Source organism: Eretmochelys imbricata, chromosome 1 (assembly GCF_965152235.1).
Source record: "Eretmochelys imbricata isolate rEreImb1 chromosome 1, rEreImb1.hap1, whole genome shotgun sequence".
Lineage (NCBI taxonomy): Eukaryota > Metazoa > Chordata > Testudines > Cheloniidae > Eretmochelys > Eretmochelys imbricata.
The window spans coordinates 236,657,976-236,680,738 of NC_135572.1; the positions used below are offsets into that span (position 1 = coordinate 236,657,976).

General features: G+C 42.2%; 1 protein-coding gene across 1 annotated transcript in view; it reads right to left on the minus strand.

The window, feature by feature from the left end:
• Window positions 1-1,863: 1,863 nt before the first annotated feature.
• Window positions 1,864-22,763, minus strand: part of LOC144269863 (1-acylglycerol-3-phosphate O-acyltransferase Pnpla3-like) — a 41,564-nt gene continuing 20,664 nt past the window's right edge. The window contains exons 6-9 of the mRNA XM_077825831.1: window positions 19,301-19,516; window positions 15,964-16,096; window positions 12,317-12,433; window positions 1,864-4,171 (exon numbers count right to left, since the gene is read on the minus strand). Coding sequence (XP_077681957.1) covers window positions 3,880-4,171; window positions 12,317-12,433; window positions 15,964-16,096; window positions 19,301-19,516 — 758 coding nt within the window. The 3' untranslated portion in view covers window positions 1,864-3,879. The remainder of the gene's footprint in view (window positions 4,172-12,316; window positions 12,434-15,963; window positions 16,097-19,300; window positions 19,517-22,763) is intronic.

A 22,763-nucleotide genomic window follows, 5' to 3' on the forward strand; every position in this document is an offset into this window, starting at 1 on the left:
AGTTTTCCCCTCCCGAGAGAAATAAATATCCTAGAGAATCAATGTTTATATACAATTTCCTTGTGTGTCTTATTGTGAGTGCTCTTGTGTGTATCAAAGTAATCATCTTACCCTTATGCAATTCTCCTGCCAAGACTGTAAGAAAGCATTTCACTCCCTCCGCCACTCTCCTCCCAAAACCCCAATCCATTAATTGATCACTCCGTTAGCTTGGCATATTTAAGTGCTTTCTGAAAGTGAATTCAAAACATGGACTGTCTCAGCCTTGTAAACTGATGGATAAGAGGTCCCTCAAATAATAATACATTCAAATGGAAAGGAAAAAGGTACCCAGTTGTGTTTATGAACCTTTATCATAGTGGTGTCAAAAGTACAGCCCCAATGCTGTACTTGTGGGGCCTGCCTTACATGTTCTGATTCAGAAGCTAAGATATCATTAGAAAAAAGTTTCTAGCCTACACTGATGCAGAGATAATGTGAACAGACTATGAGTGATGCAATGTCATCTGTCCAAGTCTTAAGGCAGCCTGAACCAAGACTCAGATGTGAACACCTTGCCCCCTCTGACAAGGTGCCAGCTCTAAAGTCAAATGAGGATTCTTCAGAGTCAACCTTATCTATTTAAGCACTGATCATTTTAATGGAGGGAATGAGAGAGGAAGCAACAGACACTGGGTTGAGAACTGCAAGTTTCTGCAGGAAAGGAAATGCAGAGGAAAGAATAGAGACTGGGAAGAAGGGGAAAAAATAGGATGGAGAAGGAAGAGCAACAAAGGGTTGGAAGAGCAACGAAGGGTTTGAACAGCACGAGGGCAATTGAAAAATATTAAAATGCAAAGTTAAAAACATCATATGTGGCACTTTAGTTGGTAGTCTCAGCAGAGAAGCCTAAGAGAATGTTTGAAGCAAGGCTAATTAATGCACTAATTTCCGTGAAGACAAATAGATCCTTTAGCTCAGACAGGAAGCATATTGAGAGGCCAGTGGTAGGAAGCTTGCACAGTTGATCCCTTGCTGTATCTGTTACAAAGCTAAAAAATGGAGTCAAGGTTTGTTATTCCAACATTCTTCACTACCAAATTTCACATAAAAATTAAAAACCAATTAGTGATTTATTTTTAAAAGCTGATGGAGCTTACACAGGTGTAAAAGTGCATGTAGTGATAGGAAAAATCAGTCCAATACATGATTAGCAAAACAGCATTTCAGAGATCTCAACAACAGAGCTATAAGAAATGAAAAAGACAGCAAAGGGACAGCAAGGATTTTAAAAATTATCTGCTCTATCATTTTCTGGACAAAGATCCAGATTATATTAGAAAACCTACAGTATTAACCCTAGTAAAGTGCATTTTCCTGTAGTATGTATGAAACAAGACTGCTTATTAGCTACTTTGCCTTATCCAGTGATTGCAAAAAATGAAGCAGTCTACAATACTTGATACAATTGTGTAGTTAACCATACTTTCCAAGAATATCAGTAAATTTCCATGTATTTCCTTGCTATTTTGAAGATTCTACTATGATTTTGGACAGAAAAATTGTAAAACAAAATTAAATGGAGGCAGGGGATGGGGCGGTGGGAAGAGAACTGTGTTACAGGAAATGCAGGCCACAATCCTGCAAAGGAATTATGAATGTGTATTAGTCCCATTGAAGGCAATGGGGCTTCTCATATATGTAAAATTAAGTATTTTTGTAAGTCTGTAGTGTTGTGGACTAGATATCTCATAAAGAGGACATTAAAATAATTTACTAAAACAGTATTTTCTTACATGGCAAGAAAAAAAAAACCTCATTACACACTCCATAACATCAATTTGCCGTTACAAGTGAGACTATATAACCACAGCTTGTGTTTTATTTTTTGAAATAAAAATTAGTGGTTGTACCAATATTTTTCTTTTAACAGGTCACTGTGCAGAATCAAAGATATACAAGAGTCCAATAACAAAAATCAAGTACAATTTTTTCAAGTGAGATAGCACAAAAGATATAAAAATCTATATAATAATATAAAAATGCTTTAATACTTTATGTGGGGAAATACATTATAGTTTAACAACATTTTAACAATTTTTAAAGCATTTTAATGAGAGTTTATTCTTAAGATGTAGCACTTTGAGTTGTGAATTTTCTTTGAAAACCTAAAGAACTGCTTAACATTTAGTTCAAGTTGGGAACGTTAAGGTTTTGACAACTCAAAGACCTGGAGATATTCAAAATTTACACTATACTATTATAAAAAATATTTTTTCTTCTCTTGTCCCTCCCATCTCCAGTCAGTTTTATTTACAGGCCGCTCCCAATAAATGCTTGAGAGAGTTCTCTCTTCTCTAGGGAGTACAGCTCATTTACTCCAAATTTACAGTACTGTACTAGAAATAACATTTGGCCCTTAAATGCCAAGTCTTTTTCAAGCAAGCCACAAGAGGTTACTTCCATTTATGTTTTTAAAACCACCATTAGCCCAAAAAATGTTGCTTTAAAAAAAAACCCCAATCATCATTAAAACAGTGGTTTAATAATTATCTTCATAACTATCAGAGTTTTGTCAGATGAGCTCATAAAATACTTAATTTAAGGCTGTCTATACTGAGATTTGAAACCACAATGACACATTTATAGAGAACAGCTTTTATAAACTGTTACAAATTTCAGCGTGGATAGGACTTGATGTTTTGGGGAAAAGGGGCAGGAATTTTTTTTTTTTTTGAACAGTGGATTTAGACCTGCATGCAGCTCTTTACGGTATAATACATTTGTTTTAAACTTGGCTTATTCATTCTGATCTCAAGAAGGGCACAAATGTTAGGAAATTTCCCTACACTGCTTGAGATAAGTTAGCACAAGAAGTGCTAAACAAACAGAATGGAATCACTGGGATCTCCTTTCTGCTCCTCCAAGGAATAAAAAAGAAATAAGGCCTCCTTTTCCATCTTACAGAAAATGTATATAATCCACAAATCAGAGCACAAGCCTGACACTGTTCAGTGTCAATGTAATCTCACAAAGATGTTTTGCAATGGTTGTATTATGACAACTTCATTGTTGCTCTATACAGCTCCACTCAATGATACTACTGTCTTTTTAAAAGACCACTGCTCCAGCTATTTTTCTTTTTTAAATCTATTTAAAAACATTAGTTCAAATGAAGCCCTTGCGAAGCATGCACAAGTCAACAGAGTTGTGCCCCTTAACACTTATGGCTAAATGCGGCCCAGTTCTTGAGACTTTTTTCCTTCTCAATACTCAAGGAAAAGAGGCACTTTGTAAAACTTGTTGGGAATGGTGAACTTGGATTACAGTATGAATTGTATATTACAGTATGTAATCAAAGTTGGTGCCTTTTTTCCAGAAAACAGTACAGTTAAACAAAAGGCAAACACACTGATATTGGAGGCCCTCAAAAAGTTTCTAATGAACATTTCCCTTTATAAAGTACAAGTTGCCTGATTTCATGCAAGTGCTAAAAATTAATCTACCACCACCAAACACAACTATTTTTTTAAAGTATGTCCTTTAGAATGCAACTTTTCTATAAACGCTTGTTTCAGTCTAGAACAAGCCATTTATAGGGTTTGATTTCATGTAGCTTTTTAATTACTGGTAGCTTGGAGTTAAATCTTTTTCCAGATATTGTGCTATTGTAATTTTGAAATGAAGCTTAACAAGAATTTAATAGATTAACAAGAATGTGACTGTTACATAACAATGACAACTCTTCTGTATAATCCTTAGCATTGTAAAGGCCTGAAAGGCAATTTGTCATTGAGCTTAAACAAAACAGTCTTCCAATACTTATGGGCAAGATGGAAGAATGAGTTTGCTTCACAAGGTTTAAGCTTCTCTGTCAGACGGATTTCAGAACTTTCAAAATTAATCTTCTGAGGCAGTTTGGAAACTCTTGTCTGAGGAGGAGTCAAAATCCGTTTCCAAGCCAGATTCTTCAGAATTCATGAAGAAAATATGGTGAGAATCAGAGTCTGAGAGCCCCTTTATACCAACAGAAATTTGCTTCCCTGCTGAGTCTCTGCAGTATAGAAAATCCCAGAGCCAACCGTCAAGGTCTGCAGCAGAGTGTGACGCTTTAGAATGGCAATAGGGAGAATGGAACTCTGCATTAGGTGGAACAGTCTGACATTTTCTGAGTGATGCATAGCTCTCTTTACTGTGGAGGGGGGGAACAAAAACAAGTATCTATTAGCAATATTTTAATGAGGTTTCTATTTCAGTTCAAGGGGTGATGGAATAAGGGTTTTTCCTACATGCAAGGGAAACTTAGATGATACTACAGCATCTCCCAGGGAAAATAAATGTGGAGTCTAAATATATTATTTTTAATGGGGTAATAGAAAATAAGGCATCAAAAGTCTGAACTTACATGGAGCACATCTTACTGGAGGTGCCCACATAGTTTTGAAGTGTGATACAAGTAGTATGGAAGGGTTGTGTGAAGAAAGTAGGATGATCAGATAAACCTAAGATAGCAAGGCTAAATTTATACAACTCCTCTCCAGTGCTACTGAACAAAATCAGGGGTGATCAGTAGGTGACCAAGATCAGTAGGTGACCCATTAACCAACTGAGGAGAATCTGCAGTGATAAAATGCTGTGAAGTCTTACCTACATCTATTATAAAAAAAAAAGTTAAGTACCAGTAGGAATAAGCATACAGAATAGTTATTTTAAATGGATTTCCTATAAATAATGTACAGTCTCAATTTACACACATTAAAAATGTTGTTTGTGTTTCAGATACAATTCCGATTCCTTACTCAGGCAGTACTTGAAATGTTACAAATTTTAACAAAACAGAAGAGTCTTACCTGTTGGTTCGTTTCCTACATTTTAGAACAGTAGTTCATAATTAGCAAGTTATTCCTCTTTCCTCAGACACAGGAAAGGAGAGCCAACCACCAAAAGATATTTAGCACCATCTTCCTCTAAATTCCATCTCTCTCCTGGAGATTCTTTACTTTGACGATTACTTCCTTAGCTGAAATTTGGATGTGCCAGAAAACACTAACCACTAAGTTAAGATTTGGGGACCTTGTTAAGTTTCCTAACAGCACAAATTCCCATGAAAGTCTGAATTCTGACTCCTACTGAGAATTGAGAGATAGGGACTGTTGTCTTAAGGAGGAAGATGAGAAATAAAAAAGCAGAACTTTATGGAAGAAATACCTCCAATCATTGCGAGAGGCAGAAAATCCACCAATTCAAACACAAACTGAGAATCCCATAAGAGAAAGTTACCCCAGAATGCAAGGTGAGGTTCTAAACAAGAAATAGAGCTTTAAGAAATCATCACCAGAACATAAAGTCAGCCAAAGCAAAGGAAGAGCAGGACCAGGATTTTCCTTTTTACTTATTTTAAAGATGGGATGGAAATTATAGTTTCAAGCAACAGAATGGTATCTGATGAATTCACTGACTGTCTCCTCTAAATCCTCTTCTACAATATGCTTAAAAAAAGAATTTGCATGCATCAGACTAATGATTACTATGAGGCGAAGGTGTGGTGCATCAGAGCGGGGAATCCGGCGGTATGCTCAGAAAAACTGAAGAGGTACAACCAACAGCCAAGCTATCAATGAGCAAGTATTCTAAGAAAGCCGTGGTTGAGTATGGACCCCCCAAACCCCAAGCTCTAGAAGCTGTCTGTAGTGGGTTGCTTTACAAGAAGTTACTCACCTTGTGCAGTAATGATGGTTCTTAGAGATGTGTCCTCCTGTGGGTGCTCCACTCTAGGTGTCAGTGTGTCCCTGCGCCGGAGATCAGATATTTCTCGCAGCAGTACTTGGTCAGAGGAAGGGTGTGCACAGGAACTGCCTCATGCAGCCGTTGGCATCCCCTGTAGCGTGCGCACCCCCGACCATCCCCTCCATTCCTTCTCTACTGCACAGCTTGGCTGCATGAACTCCAAAGTAGAGGGGAGGAGGGTGGGTAGTGGAGCACGCACAGGGACACGTATCTCGAACAACCATCGTTACTGCACAAGGTGACTAACTTCTTCTTCGAGTGGTGTCCCTGTGGGTGCTCCACTCTAGGTGCTTATAGAGCAGTACCCCACCAGGGGTGGTACGAGTTCGGAGTTATGTATTAGTGTGTGATGAGAGCACTGTGAGACCAACGATAGAGTCTGAGACAAGGCCTTGGGTGATAGCATAATGCTTTGCAAAAGTGTGCTCCAATGTCCAGATTGCAGCTCTACAAATATCTATTAAGGGGACATTGTTCAAGAATGCAATCGATGCCACCATGGCTCACGTTGAGTGGGATCTGATGCCCGTGTGGGGTTCTTCGTGATGCAGGTGGTAGCAAGTTTGAATACAGGAAGAGACCCATTTGGAGAGTCTCTGTGTTGATATTGTAGAACCCTTGGAGTGCTCTGCTGTAGAGACAAATAGTCTTGGTGACTTGCAAAATGGTTTAGTTCTGTCCAAGTAGAAGGCTACAGCCCATCTGACATCTAACATGTGTAATGTTGCTTCTTGAGAGTCGTTATGTGGCTTGGGATAGAAGGCAGGTAAGTGTATGGTTTGGTTACTGTGAAAATTTGTAGCATCTCTGCAAGAATTTTGGGTGAGGACGTAACATGATTTTGTCTTTGGTAAATATAGTGTACGGTGGTTCAGCCATCAATGCTCCTATTTTGCTGACACGTCTTGCAGTCGCGATTGCCACTAGGAATGCAACCTTAATTGACTTATGTAGGAGCTAGCAGGTTGCTAGAAGTTCGAAGGGTGGTCTTGTGAGACATTTGAACACAAGACTGCGATCCCATGGTGGTGCAGGTTGGTGTACTTCTGAGTACATGTTCTGTATACCTGCTAGAAAGCGCCGTGTAATCGGGTGAGCGAATATTGAAGCCCCTTCTATCTGTTCATGGAGGGCTGTGATGGCAGCCAGGTGTACTTTAATAGAACTTATGGCTAACCCCATTTCCTTCAGTTCTAGTAGGTAGTCTAAGATCATAGATAGAGGAGCCATGGTCACGTCCAGCTGTTTTTGCTGACACCAAAGGGAGAATCTTCTCCATTTGTGGCGGTAAGTATTCCTAGTGGTGAGGCGACGGCTATTTAGTAATACTTGTTTTACTTTCTCCAAACAGTTCAATTCCCCACGTTGGAACCAGAGAGGAGCCATGCTATAGGAAGGAGTTTCGCTGGGTCTGGATGGAGCGTCAGGCCCTTGTTCTGTAACAGGAGGTCCATCCGGAAAGGCTGCGGTTGTGGGGCACAGACTACTAGACGTGAGAGGTACGGAAACCAAGTCTGTCTGGGCCACATGGGGACAATGAGAATGATGTATGCTCTGTCGAGTCGCATCTTGCAGATGACCCGTGGGATCAGTGGTATCGGCGGGAAGGCATACATGAGTGACGTTCCACAGGATGAGGAAGGCATCCCCTAACGAGCCTGGTGCCAGGCCTGCCCTGGAGCAAAATAGTAGACGTTTATGATTTGTCACTGAGGCAAAAAGGTCGATTACTGGGTGACCCCATTTTTGGAGTATCGTGCCGAGAACACTGTCGTGAATTTCCCACTCATGTTCCTGTGAGAAGTGCCTGCTGAGGCTGTCAGCTGTAGTGTTTTGGCACCCTGGTAGGTAGGATGCTGTGATGTTTATATTTTTGTGGATGCAGAAGTTTCATAGATTCATGGTTCCTACACATAACGAGTGAGACCTGGCTCCTCCTTGATGATTGATGTAAAACATGCACGCCACATTGTCGGTGAGGATAGAAGTTGAGGTTTCTCATATGAATGGGAGGAAGTGTCGGCATGCATTGTGTACCGCGCGGCATTCCAGGAGATTGATATGTAGTCGGGTTTCCATCGCAGACCACTTGCCTTGTACATTGTGGTGACCCAAGTGGGCACCCTAACCTATCAGGGAGGCATCTGTTGTAATAGTCACTGATGGGGGGTCTTGTTGAAAGAGAATCCCAGAGCATACATTCCCTGGCTGTGTCCACCATTGTAGGGAGAGGATAACCCTTGGTGGTAGCATCACATGTCTGTTGAGAGAGTGTTTGCTGGGTGCATAGACCATGCTCAACTAGTGCTGTAGACTTTACTATGAAAGTTGTAGCTGCCATATGTCCCAGAATCTGAAGGCATGTCCTCACTGAAGTTTGTGGGCTGATGATCACTGTGGAAATAAGATTGGTCAATGTAGTGAATCTGTGGTTTGTCTATATTACCTTGGCTTGTATGGAGTCTAGGTTGGCTCCAATAAACTCCAATCACTGGGTTGGTTCCAGGGCGGATTTCTTTTTGTTTATCTGTAGATCTAGCTGGTGAAACAGGTCTATTGTGGTCTTCAGCATGCCTGCCATTTCTTGTCAATTGGTATCCTTGAGAAGGCAATTGTCCAAAGAGGGGTAGATGATGACTCCTTTGCATCGTAAATGTGCTGCTACTACCACGAGCGTTTTTGAGAATACACGGGGAGTGGTGGACAGTCCAAAGGGAATGACCCTGTATTGGTAGTGGTTAGGTCCTACTGTGAACCGCAGGAACCGTCTGTGGGCAGGATATATTGTAATATGTAAGCATGCATCTTGGAGGTGGAGGACTGCAAAACAGTCCCCCCTGCCTAGCGCTGGGATTATTGTGGCCAGAGTAACCATTTTGAACCTGTGGTTGCGTACGAACCTGTTGAGTTTTCGAAAATCTAAGATTGGTCTCCATACCCCTCCTTTCTTCTCTGTCAGGAAATATTTGGAATATTTTCCCTCTGTACTGATGTGGTACTGGTTCCACAGCACCCAGCAGTAGGAGGTGGTTTACTTCCTGTTGCAGAAGGTGCTTGTGAGAGGGGTCCCTGAAGAGGGACAGGGAAGGGGGGGGGTAGGGGTGACGGCTGTGAAAGGAATGGTGTAACCAGATTGTATGATCTCCAAAACCCATTCATCTGTGGTTATCACAGCTCAGGCATGGTAAAATGGGTGTAGGCGGTGACCAAAATTGTGGGATGCGGCATCTGTTGGCATTAGAGGTGTGGGGAGGTCGTGCATACCCTCAACCAAGACTTCAAAATTGTGGCTTCAATGTAGATGGACGGGTGGACGAGGCCTGGTTCTGTGGAACTCATCGTCTCTGAGCCCGTTGTTTGGGTCTGTTCTGAGTGAAGTATCGTGGTTGTTGACTGGCATGGTGTAAAGCGAGGGTGTTTGTCAGGCGGTGGGTGTATGCCTAGCATACGAAGCATCGCTCGGGAGGCCTTCATGGTATGAAGGACGTCATCTGTTTGAGACAAGAATAGTTTATCCCTATCGAATGGGAGACCCTCCACTTTTAGTTGTAGTTCTTTTGGAATTCCCGAAGCCTGCAACCATTATGTTCTTCTCATAACCACAGCTGTTGCGGTTGTTCGGGCAGCTGTGTCCGCTACATTCATTGAGGCTTGCAGTGCTGTGCTGACCCTCATTGATAATGGTGTTGAGTTGAGGACGTTTATGCTCAGGGAGGTCCTCCACAAGCTCTTGTATTTTACTATAGTTAGAGTAGTCGTAATTTGCTAGTAGAGCAGAATAGTTGGCAACTCTAAGCAAAGGGTGGCTGATGAGTAAACTTTCCGCCCAAAGAGGTCCAGTCTCTTGTGTTCTTTATGTTAGAGTGAGGAGCAGAAATGAGGCTGTTTATTGCACTGATTAACAGCCTCTACTACCAGAGAGCAGGCTCGAGGGTGTGAAAACAAAAATTCCATGCCGTTGGCTGGAACAAAGTATTTTCTGTCAGCCCATTTGTTGGTGGGTGGTGCCGATGCCAGTGTTTGCCATATTACCTCCGCAGGCTCCATTATAGCCTCATCCAAGGGGAGGGCAATCTTGGTCAATAATGCCAGTTGTAAGATTTTTAAACAACTTATGTTTTTTCTCCTGCACCTCATGTAAGGCAATTTCTTGGTTGTTTGCGACTCTTTTGAAGAGTTCTTCGAACTGTTTCAGGTCACCTGGTGCCATAGGGGGACATGGCGTCACCGCTTCATCTGGTGCAAAAGATGAGTGGGGGGCAGGTGGTGAATCATCCAGGTCTGCCTGTGATAGTATCTCTTCCTCTTCTATATCTGTCTCAGGGGGCCAGAGGTTTCTCTGTGTGTTAATGATGGGTATACTCTGGAACCTCTTGTTGCTGGGGAAGGGGGACCAGAATAGGGGTTCTGATATGTGGGCCAAGGACCCCATTGTGGCCATTGCATGGAGTAAGGTAGTAATGGGTAAGGCCAGTGCTGTGCATACCAGGGCTGTGACTGCTCAGAGGGATGAGGCTTAGGCTTCACAGTGTTCCATGTAGGTCTCATCTGTGATGGGGATGAACGTTGAGAGGAGAAGCAGTTGTGCTGCACATCTCCTTCCTCACCACTATGCATGGAGAGTGGTGCAGGAGATGAAGGATGGTACCATGCTATGTAGCTCGGGGAGCGTTCGGTGCCGAGCAGTAGTGACTGCGGTGCTGAAGAAACTGCTACGTCCTCAGTGTGCAGGAGTTGCGCTGGTCCTGCCTTGGGGTTGCGGTTGACCTTTGGAGCGCTGATGGGTGCCAGGTTTGGTATGTTAGCCGGCATCAAGTCCTGGGTCGGTGCCGGTGGTGGCAGCATCGATTGCACTGCTGCTGCCTGTGCCATGCTTTGCACCCAGGTAGTCAGTGCCGTGGAGGAGACTTGATGCGTCAACACCGGTGCCGTGCGTTGGGACTCAGCAGGGGTCCACTGAGGGACGGTGCCGGAGGAGCCCAGTGCCTCGTAAGTGCTCACTCTGGATGAGTGGAGCACTGAGGGTAAAGACCTCGCTGGGGAAGCTCTCTTTTTCTGAGACCCTTGCTGGAGAGGTCGAGGTTCACTTCCTGACAGTTTTGGAAGTCTGAGCCTTATCAGAGCTCAGGGATCTCGGTTTATGAGACTCCCCAGAGGGCCTCTCTTGTGGAGGTTGGAGGGATTTCTCCAGCAGAAGCATTTTCAAGCGGAGATCCCTGTCACATCTTGCCCTTGTTGTTAAGTTGGTGCAATGTAAGCATTTCTGGGAGGTATGAGTTTCTCCCAGACAGCGAATGCAGGATGTATGGCCATCAGAGACCGGCATCGGTTCAAGGCAGGAGTCACACTTTTTAAATCCTGTTGAGCCTGGCATGACTGCAGTTAAGCCTCTCCCACCTCTCAAGAGATAAGGGTGGGAGTTAATTGTAATGGTAAACTGTAGAAACTTTTCCCAAATGGGGAGTTAAGCAGAGAAAAAGTCTTCTTTCTTCTTCTTCTTTTTTTTTTTTTTTGAAGAAAAACCTCTAAGAGGAACTAAAGAAACTATGATAAGAAGTTCCTATGTAACTAATAATTTTTTTTTCCTTTCAGAAAGTATCAAAGAGAGCAGGGCCGCGGAGCTCTGCCTGCAGCTGAGGACGACTGAGAAGGAACTGACGGGACCGTCGGGTGCACACACTACAGGAGGTGCCAATGGCTGCACAAGACGACTCCTGTGCACGCCCTTCCCCCAACCAAGTACTGCTGCGAGAAATCTCCAATCTCCGGCGCAGGGATGCACCAACACCTAGAGTGGAGCACCCACAGGGACACGGCTCGAAGAAGAACACAGCTTACTTCCCCACTTGCTATCAGAATCTCTCAGTAGCTCCCAGTTCCTCTGGGACAGGATTTTCCTGTTCCTCTCCACAAGCGTCCTGCTTCCCAGTCAGCAGTCCTTATCCCTGTGCATAGACGAAGTTGCTTGGTCTGACATTTCCACTCCAACAGTGGTGGACAGAGACAAAAGGGCCACACCAGCTGGGCTGTCCACCTGTCTCTAAAGACAGTATGGAGGAGCTCAAGATACTCCCAACACTCTGATGTTCATCACAGTGGAGGAGAAATCAACTTATTGAAGGAATTTTTTTCTGATGGAGTCCATCTTCAGAAGCAGAGAAAAGACAGAAGAAAGAAGCTGGGGTGCTGGAGGCAGGAAAGAGTGGTGAATCTAGAAAAATAGGCACTAGAAGTCCCTGCTGCAATTGCCTCAGCTATTATCAGTCCTGAGGAAAGAGCATGAAGCCATTTACTGAAGAAACCTCTTGATCACCAAACATGGTGATCAATATCAGGTCTAAAGAAGAGAGAGCAGGAAAACAATCCCTTAGTATACTGTAATACAGAGAGAACAGGGCTTTGGTAGAAGTGAAACAAATTTCTACTTACCCTTGAAATAACCTACTAAATGCTTGCAACAGAATATTAATAATTGCACTAAGTTTTGTTTTGACTGGCAAAATAAATGTAAAAGATACATCAGTTTGCACATAGCAGCACAATGATTTACCTGGATGTACTGAGTAGCTTATTTCTTGCCAGAGAATAAACTGTACTGACAATCCGACGTAGTTGTCCCTGCATCCATTGAAAATCATCAGGGATATCGGGAAACCAGTCTACTAACCTGCAGTCATCAAAAAATAAAGTGTTTCAGCAAACCTGAATATATGTTGAAAGTTCCATAAAAGGTTTGGAATGCAAACTTTCACCCATACGCACACACACCCTGCTAATGTGGAGGTTACTTACTGTAACTAGAGACTCTTAGAGATGAGTGGACCCTAACTGTATTCCACCTGTGTGCCATGTGCCTGAGTCTGGAAATTCTTCAAAGCAGTGTCCATTGACCCACATGTGCACAGTAGCTCTCCTAGTGCTCCCAGCCAAGGATATTAAGAGACAGTGGGGGTCAACATCTTTCCACTTCCTTTTCTAACCACAAATCCAACAGGATCTGAAGCAGAGGGGATGAAGGAATGCAGATAGGGATCCCTCATCTTGAAGAAGCCTCGAGTTATAGTAAGTAACTGTGATGGCCCCTATGTGTATTCCACACGTGGGTGATTGGAAAGCAGTGTTCAGCATGGAGGTGGGTGCAAGGAAACTGGTAGCAAAGATGCATGTAATACGCCCAATCCTACCGCTGCATCTGCAGCCAAAGCACGAACTAGGGCATAATGCATTGTGAACATGTGGATCAAACCGCAGGTGCCTGCTCTGCAGATGTCCTGCAGTGGAACATATGATAGGGATGCCATGGAGGCAGCCTCTACTTGCGTGGAGTGAGGTGTGACACCTCTAGGGGGAGGAATGTTTGCTACCTTGAAGCATTCTAAAATATATCCTGAGACCTATTTCAAAATCTTCTGGGAGGATATGGCTTGCCCATGCGAATTCTCTGGTATGGTGATAAAGAGTGTCGGTGATTTCCTAAATGGTTTGGTTCTTTGCAGGTAAAATGCCAGGGCAGGCCGGACATCAAGGAGTCTCTTGTCTTCAGAAGAAGCATGGGATTTCAGGAACAATACAGGTAACTATCATTTCATAGATGTGGAACTCAGAAACAATCTCAGGGAGAAACTTGGGGTATAATCAAAGAGAAACCTTTTCTTTGTGAAACACTATACAAGGAGAGTCAACCATGATGGCTCTGAGCTCCCTGACCTTCCTAGCTGAGATAATAGCTACTAAAGGTACCACTTTCCTGGACAAGTGGGCCATGGGACAAGTTGCCATGAATTCAAAAGGCAGATTACATAGTCTGGACAGGACAAGGTTAAGCTCCCATTGAGGGCTAGGTTTAAGCACTGCTGGGAAGGTCCTGATCAGGCCTTTCATGAATTGTACTGTAGTTGGGTGAGTAAAGAAGAGTATCCTTCCACCAGAGGAAGAAAGGCACTAATCGCAGTTAGGTGTACTCATAGCAAACAAATAGAGAGATCTGAAATCTGCAGGGACAGGAGAATGAAAACTACTGCTCTATACTACCTTTTTTCATTTGTGGACCCCTAACCATTTTTGAATGGAGATGCAGACCCCTCTGGAAATTCAACCTGTGGTCCGCAGACCCCTAACGTAGAAGTCTTAGATTGCATTCTGTTCAGTCAGTTTTCATTCGTTGGAGCCGGCTCCTTAGGTACCATTCATGATATGATCTGGACCAGCTCAGGGAAAAAACATGTTTCCTATGGACGATCCTAAATGGTGATCTGTCCTTGTCATAACAGTGCCCTTTACTTACAGGGAGCCCTGAAAGAGGAGTTCTTGGGCTTACATGTTGAAGGCTCTGCTGCAAGGCATGTACTTTGAGGGGCACGGGTAGGCAGCGGAGGCTGATGTACAGAGGGATCTCCCTGCCCCGGGTCACAAAGCAGTTTCATAGCCTTCTCCATTTGGTACTTCCATAGGCAAAACTCCTGGGCTTCTTGAGTTCTGAGTGGGAAGGAGTGACAGATGCTACACTTTGCAGAGACACACGTCTCACCTAGACAGTACAGTCAGCATTGATGTTCATCACTGATAGAGAAGGATCGAGGGTAGGGGATGCATTTCTTGATATGGTCCCGGTGCTGGGAAGGGGTTCCCCAACCAGGGAAACAAACTACACTATAAACTTTTTAACTACTAACTATTAATCTAAGAATATAACTATTTATAAATATTTTCTTTATAGGTAATGCAACGACATGAGGGAGGACACAATTCTGGCTCAGGCTATGCAGCAGTAAGAAGGACCTGGGGAAGCGTCTATTCGCACTGCCTCCTGTAACCTGAGCCAGGAGCACTAGCAAAGCTACTGTGCATGTGCGGGCCAATGGAGACTGCTTTGAAGAATTTCCAGACTCAGGCACATGGCGTGCATGCGTACCCATGTGTGGCATACATATAGGGACCATTACTCAAAGAAGAACTTTTAGCTGTATATTTCCTTCCTAATCCCTTCCAGTATTTTCTGTAGAGAGTTACTGTGATGAGATTCTGCTGTTTATGCACTGGGATGCCCTCCATCCTAGTACAGAGTTTAGGACCTCAGGAAAACTTCATTTCTTTGTCTTATGTCAGAGGTACACAAGCTATGGGTTGTAGAACGTGTTTTGACTCCACGGGCAGAATTCTACCCCAATAAATAAGTTTGTATGAGATGTAAGGGCTTGCCCACACAGTATGCACCGATCAGGGTGTAAATTCTAATGTGCACCAGTGTGTTGCACAATAACTGTCAGTGAGGACCCTACTGGTACACACTGAAAGCTCCCTAGTGAGCACTGACATAATACTTTTTGAAACAGGACTATGCCCACCTGCACTCGAAAACTTTTAGTGCATGACATGCTAGTGTGCCCACTAGAATTTACACCCCAGCTGGCATGCACCATGTAAACAAACCCTTAGTGCAACTCCGACTGCATTACTATAAAGATTTTTGATGTGGTTTTTAAGTGATTACAACATAAGTGACAATGTATAAAGGTTAATTATCACCAGAGAACAAAGCCGTGTAAATGAAATTGTTATATTTTGCTATTGGTAGCACATTAAAAGGGAATCTGTCTGAAGGCATTGTACCTGCTATAGCTGATTACTATAACTGAAAAAAGTTAGCAAATGAACAAAACAAACAAAGAAACCTGACCCTTTCTGACCTATTTTGTGTATAATCAGTTTCTCCCTTGTTGAAGAGACACTTAAGGGCAAAATAAATCCTTAATTTTTCAAACAGTCTAAATACAGAACTCTCTTTTTTTAGATGTTGCTTAGATATTAGAATTATTTTTAATCAGTCAATTAAAAGATATTTCATACATTAAAAAGACTAAATACATATGGAATTCTAGAAATCTCCCCTTTTCTCCATTTTTCTATCCATCTTTCTGTTAGCAAGCTTTTATTAAAGGCTGTTAGTTGTACACAGAAAATATCTGTAAGATGAACCAATATGGGGACGGGAAGCAATATGTAGCAATAAGCTACAATTTACATACGTGCTAGAGACAGTTCTAGAACTCAAAGTCGAGTCCTCAGTGCATTTCAGAACACTTAATAGACTGCTAGCTTGTTAGTCATGACTATACAAATAATTAATGAAAAAGAATAAAAGAAGTCTTAATGAGCCAGAAGTAGGAGTTCTATAGTAGTTCTTAAATAGAACCGCACCTTAAAGCAACAGAATAGGCAGACTCCACTGGCAGTGTATACGGCAGTATCAGATAAGACATCACTCGCATTGGTAAGAGTTTAGAGAGCTGTGCATAAAACCCACTCTTCTCTTTACAAGCTTCTTGTAATGCTGGAAAATAAGGATTTTTTAAAACAGCCTTTAGAATACATTTTTGTTTTTAAATTTACTGTTCAAACAAGTTATTCTAGGTGTGGTGATGTCTTTTAGTATTCTATAAGGGTGATTAATATTGAAGCACAATTGACAAGCAACATTAACTAAATGAATACTTAGTTTGTGGCAAGCTAGGGTGTAAATCTACCCCGCACTTGCATGCTGTGCAATAAGTGTCTATATAGACCTTGCTGACACACACTAAAAGTTTTCTAATGTGCTTTGATCAACTCCTGTTTTAGGGAACTTATAGTGCATGGCAACACATTTAGCGGGTGGCACACTAATGCGGGATGCATTTACACCCTAGCTTACTGTGAACTAACATGTTCATTTAGACAGCCCTATGTCACAAAATATTAGTGCTAAAACAAGCTTTTTCTATTTAAAATGCATCACACTACAGAGGAAAGTTATAATAGTACTTAGCCCTTCTATTTGCTTTTAAGCTATAGACCTCAGACTACATTACAAAGATGGATAAAAGTCAGCATCCCTACTTTACTGACCAATTAAAATCAAGCACATTTGGTGTGGGAACATGGACAAGTCACCTAACGTCCAGAATAGAGCTGGCAATAGCACCCAGGTTTTCCCAAATTCCAGTTTTGTGTTCTGTCTATCAAACAACTCTGCTTTCACAATTTTCGTGTTTCTTTATGTAATTTACTTGTTTTCCTAAATCACAAGTCACATATTTCAGGCTTTGAATTGCTGGTAATGGTCTATAGACACCTAGCTAACCTAAGGTAAATTTAGGGACATTAACCCAGAAATGTTTAGTGTACATACCTGTTAAGTTTTGTTCTCTGAAACATCAGGGTTTTATTTAGTCATTAGAAAAGTCATTTAGGTCATTAGTTTTGATGATGACTTCAAGTTCTTACTTATCCAATTTTAGTTAATGAATTATAATTAAAGTACTAGTGATTAAAGATTTAATTTGTAAGGTATTTGAAATACTTCTCACATAGGATTGTTCAAATCATGTTACCGTGGTTATTATTAGAGCTGTCGATTAATCGCAGTTAACTCGTGATTAACTCAAAATAATTAATCACAATTTTAAAAAAATAATTGTGATTAATTGCAGTTTTAATCGTACTGTTAAGCGACAGAATACCAACTGAAATTTATTAAATATTTTTGGATGTTTTTCTACATTTTCAAATATATTGATTTCAATTACAACACAAAATTCCAACTGTACAGTGCTCACTTTATATTATTTTTGATTACTAATATTTTCACTCTAAAAATGATAAAAGAAATAGTATTTTTCAATTCACCTCATGCAAGTGGTGTAGTGCAATCTTTTTATTGTGAAAGGGCAAATGTAGACTTTTTTTTGTTACATAACTGCACTCTAAAACAAAACAATTTAAAATTTTAGAGCCTACAAGTCCACTCAGTCCTACTTCTTATTCAACCAATCACTCAGACTAACAAGTTTGTTTGCATTTACAGGAGATAATGCAGCCTGCTTATTATTTACAATGTCACCTGGAAATAGGGTGACCAGATAGCAAATGTGAAAAATCGGGACGGGGGTAGGCAGTAATAGGCACCTATATAAGAAAAAGCCATGAATATTGGGACTGTCCCTATAAAATCTGGACATCTGGTCATCCTACCTGGAAAGTGAAAACAGGCGTGTTCGCATTGTACTTTTGTAGCTGGCACTGCAAGATATTTATCTGTCAGATATGCTAAACATTCGTATGCCTCTTCATGCTTCGGCCACCATTCCAGAGGACATACTTTCATGTTGATGACGCTCATTAAAATACAAAAAGTGTTAATTAAATTTGTGACTGAACTCTTTGGGGGAGAACTGTATGTCTTCTGCTCTGTTTTAACTGCATTCTGCCATATATTTCATGTTACAGCAGTCTTGGATGATGACCCAGCACATGTTGTTTGTTTTAAGAACACTTTCACTGCAGATTTGACAAAACGCAAAGAAGGTACCAATGTGAGATTTCTCAAGATAGCTACAGCACTTGATCCAAGGTTTAAGAATCTTAAGTGCGTTCCAAAATTTGAAAGGGACGAGGTGTGGAGCATGCTTTCAGAAGCCTTAAAAGAGCAACACTCCAATGTTGCTACAGAACCTGAACCACCAAAAAAGAAAATCAACCTTCTGCTGGTGGCATCTGACTCATATGATGAAAATGAACATGTGTCAGCCCGCACTCCTTTGGATGGTTATTGAGCAGAACCTGTCATCAGCATGGATGCACGTCCTCTGGAATGGTTGTTGAAGTATGAAGGGAACATCTGAATCTTTAGAGCATTTGGTACGTAAATATCTTGTGACGCTGGCTACAACAGTGCCATGTGAACACCTGTTCTCACTTTCAGGTGACATTGTAAACAAGAAGTGGGCAACATTATCTCCTGCAAATGTAAACAAACTTATTTGTCTGAGCGACTGGCTGAACAAGAAGTAGGACTGATTGGACTTGTCGGCTCTGAAGTTTTACATTTTTAATTTTTTTGTACATAATTCTACATTTGTAAGTTCAACTTTCATGATAAAGAGATTGCACTACAGTACTTGCACTAAATGAATTGAAAAATACTACTTCTTTTGTTTTTTACAGTGCAAATATTTGTTATCAAATAAATATAAAGTGAGCACTGTACCACACTTTATATTCTGTGTTGTAATTGAAATCAATGTATTTGAAAATGTAGAAAACATCAAAAATATTTTTGATCAGAAACATCAAAAATATTTAAATAAATGGTATTCATTATTGTTTAATCGTGCGATTAATTTTTTTAATCATTTGACAGCCCTAGTTATTATAAATATATTCACAAAACTAATCCATTTATGGCACTACACCTCAGTTATGCTCTATAAACTACAGTTAAGTGATTTATGAAACTAGCTTCCATCTTGCCAGTTTCTGAAACCAAATACAGCTTTATTTTTCTTATATGATCATACCTTATAATTGTATTTAAAGAACTGCTCTGGGTTACTTTAATCAATTAAAAACTATGGTAGATTTTACATTGTCATCTTATGCAAGATAGTTTTGTATTGTCTCTTATCAGAAGATATTGTCAAGATGAGAACTAGTTAAAGTCATTTATAAAAACATTACTGGCATTCAAATTTATTGGAAGATATTCCCAAGCCTATACCTTTACGAAGTCTAGGAGGTAGATGCTCAAAAATTCTTTCATCCAATGGCCATGTGTTTAGCTTTAGCTGGTTACTAAGCATTTTTGTCTTCAATATCTCCTCTGTGCCCTTCCTCTCTGGAATAGTTTTCTTGTTTGTAAAGTCAGTGTCCTCTATGAGTTCCTGAGGGTTTTTCTTTAAGGACAAGTCGACATAAACTGAATCATTAAGAATATCTGGGAAAATAAGAAAGTCAGAACTTACATTTATGACAGCTGTCATCCAAAAGATCCCAGAATCCTTTACAACAGGTGTTCTAAACCTTTTTCTTTCTGAGCCCCACACCCAACATGCTATAAAACTCCATGGCCCACCTGTGCCACAAAAAATGTTTTTTTGCATATCCAGTAGATTAAAAGCCAGGGCCAGTGTTAGGGAATAGCATGCAGGGCAATTGTCTGAGGCCCCGCGCCACGGGGAGCTCCGCGAAGCTAAATTGGTTTCATCCCCATGCAGCAGGGTGCAGGCTTCAACTTCAGCCCGGGGAATTGGGGCTCAGGCTTTGGCTTTCTTCCCTGGGGCCAAGTGACTAACTCTCTGGTTTATTTTGGCGGCCACCCTGAAACCTGTTCATGGCCCCCCAGGGGGCCTCAGACCCTTGGTTGATAACCACTGCTTTACAAACAGGCAACACTTCATCTACCAGAGGTGAAATGCAGGACTTTAAAAGAAAATTGTAAGCATGGGCCTGATCTTGAAAATCCTTGCTCACATGAGACCCTTAGACACTTCGCAGGATCAGATATCATTTTAGGATAGGAAATGAACAAAAAATGAAAGCTGTCAACTGAATCTACACAGGGAATATATATAGTCAATCACTGATGTCATAACCTGGCAAAGGCATGCGACCACTTAGGCGGGTAGCAATTCTGCAAAAAAGGGCCTTATTTTTGGAGTTTAATGTACCCATGCAACACACACCCACATCATAAATCATTTGCAAGTTTATTTTATATCCATTTAAATGGAGGCATGATGTGGAGCTGTCAAATATAAGCCTGCAGGTAAGGTGAAACAACAGTACCCAAAATGAGAAAATGCCACTTTTTGCATTCCAGAAACAACTGCAACATGACTATGACTATAGTTTTTATTGTTTCAGTTAAGTTCAACTCCTTAATGCAGTGTTCACTGGTCAAAGCTGCCAAACAATGTATTAAAAGGAATTTATTGGTTTTGCCTGGGCAAGTTCCCCCACACCCCTGGGAACGATGGAGCAGTTTAGCATGTGCAAAAATGGCAAATACAACATTGCGGGATATCTGAACCTGAAATGGTTTTACATCGCATATTCTTAACTGTCAAAGTATCACAAGTGATAACTCTTTTCTATATTTAAGTAAAATTTGCTAACCAGATCAGTCTCTCACTGAAAGTTATGCAGCAGTAGAAAATCAATTGTCTGACCACTGTTTGTACTGTATAGTGCAGCGGCGGGCAAACTTTTTGGCCTGAGAGCCACACTGGGTTTCCGAAATTATATGGAGGGTTGGTTAGCGGAGGCTCCGCCTCCCCAAACAGCCAGGCATGGCCCAGTCTGCGCCCCCATCCGACCCCCCCCTGCTTCTCGTCCCCGAAGGCCCCTCCGGGACCCCTGCCCCATCCAACCACCCCTTCTTGCTGACTGCCCCCGGGCCCCCCCACCGTGCCATCCAACCCCCCCTTCCTTCCTGACTGCCTCCCCCAGGGACCCCTGCCCCATCCAACCACCCCTTACCCTGTCCCCTGACCGCCCCCGAAGCCCCCAACCCGACTGACTCCTGCCACCCCATCCAACCCCTTCTGTCATTCCTGACTCCCCCCCATCCACCCCCACGTTCCCTGTCCCCTGACTGCCCCCAGAACCCCTGCTCCTGACTGCCTCCTGCCACCCCATCCAACCCCTCCTCTCCTTCCTGACTGCCCCCCGGGACTCCTGCCCCCATTCAACCCCCCTGTTCCCCACCCCGACCCCTATCCACACCCCCAGCCCCTGACCACCCCCCCAAACTCTCTTGCCCTCTATCCAACCCCCCCTGCTCCCTGCCCCTTACTGCACTGCCTGGAGCACCGGTGGCTGGCGGCATGGCTGCACCAGGACAGGCAGCCATGCCGCCTGGCTGGAGCCAGCCACGCACTGTGCAGCACAGAGCTCTGGGTCAGTCCGAGGCTCTGTAGCTGTGCAGTGAGCTTAGGCTGCAGGGGAGGGGGAACAGCAGGGCAGGGGCCAGGAGTTCAGGGGCTGCACAGAACGGTCCCGTGGGCCGGATGTGGCCCGCAGGCCATAGTTTGCCCATCTCTGGCATAGTTGCTAGATTATAAATGTATGTGAATGCCTAATGTAATGTTTCTCTATACAATGTAGCAGTAGTCTGCCTAGTAGAAGGTTTTAATATATAATTGCCTATGCATGCAATATTACCCTTCGAAATATTCTAGACATTAGCTTTTTAATTCTATGACACTTATGCACAGGTCAGTGTTTATGTTAGAGGTGACAATACAGTTTCATATTATGACTATTCAAAAGCTAGGAGAGAAAGAAGTGGGCTAACAAGAAGCAGTGAAGACGAAGTATGCAAACAAGTCCTTGCCTCTGCAATGAATAGGAATGAAGACCATGTTACAACTCTCACCAACCATGTCATCAACAATATGACAAACCCATCTGACCCTAAATCTCATCAACAGGTGATCATCAACATATTTACTGGATTGCATGTAATATCAGTTGTGAAAGTCTCTACCAAAAATAGCAGATGTTGGTGAAGAACAAATGGAGAGATTTGTAAGAGGTGCACTTGATTCTAATGGGACATGTAGCTTCCTCAGTCCAGTCAAGAAATCTGGCATCAAAACATTTGTTGAGATGGCCAAGAAGACCAAATTTAAGTCTGGCAAGGTAGGAACAATCACAGCAGCTATCAATACAGAAATTGTTTTCTACAGAGCCCTTTCTTTAGCAAGATGCAGAGATGATATTTCAATGGCAAAGGTTAGGTCACCCAATAGGACCTGTGTCACCCAATAGGACCTGTGCCTCTGTCCCTCTCCCATGCTGACGGAACAATGAGAAAGACAGACAAAGCTGAACTAGGGCATCAGCTTGAAGCTCAAGCTGAAAGAATCCATCAGTTAAGAGCATGCAAAAAAGAAACCACAGTATACGTTAGGTCCACATCATACCTCATTTTAAGGGAGACATAATAAGCTTTCAAATGATGTGCATGTGTGTAGAGGGGGGTACATTAAGTCAACCAAATCAGTGGTGACTGCTGCACACCTGTTTCCGTCTATGCTTGCAAAATGTGCCATAAGTTTTTTAAATGACCCAGCACTTCGATTTTACATCTCATCTGAGAGTCAATGCCACTGCACTCTATTTTGGGACACGAGCTCCCGAAGGACCCAGTGCCACTTTGGGACACAAGCTCCCAAAGG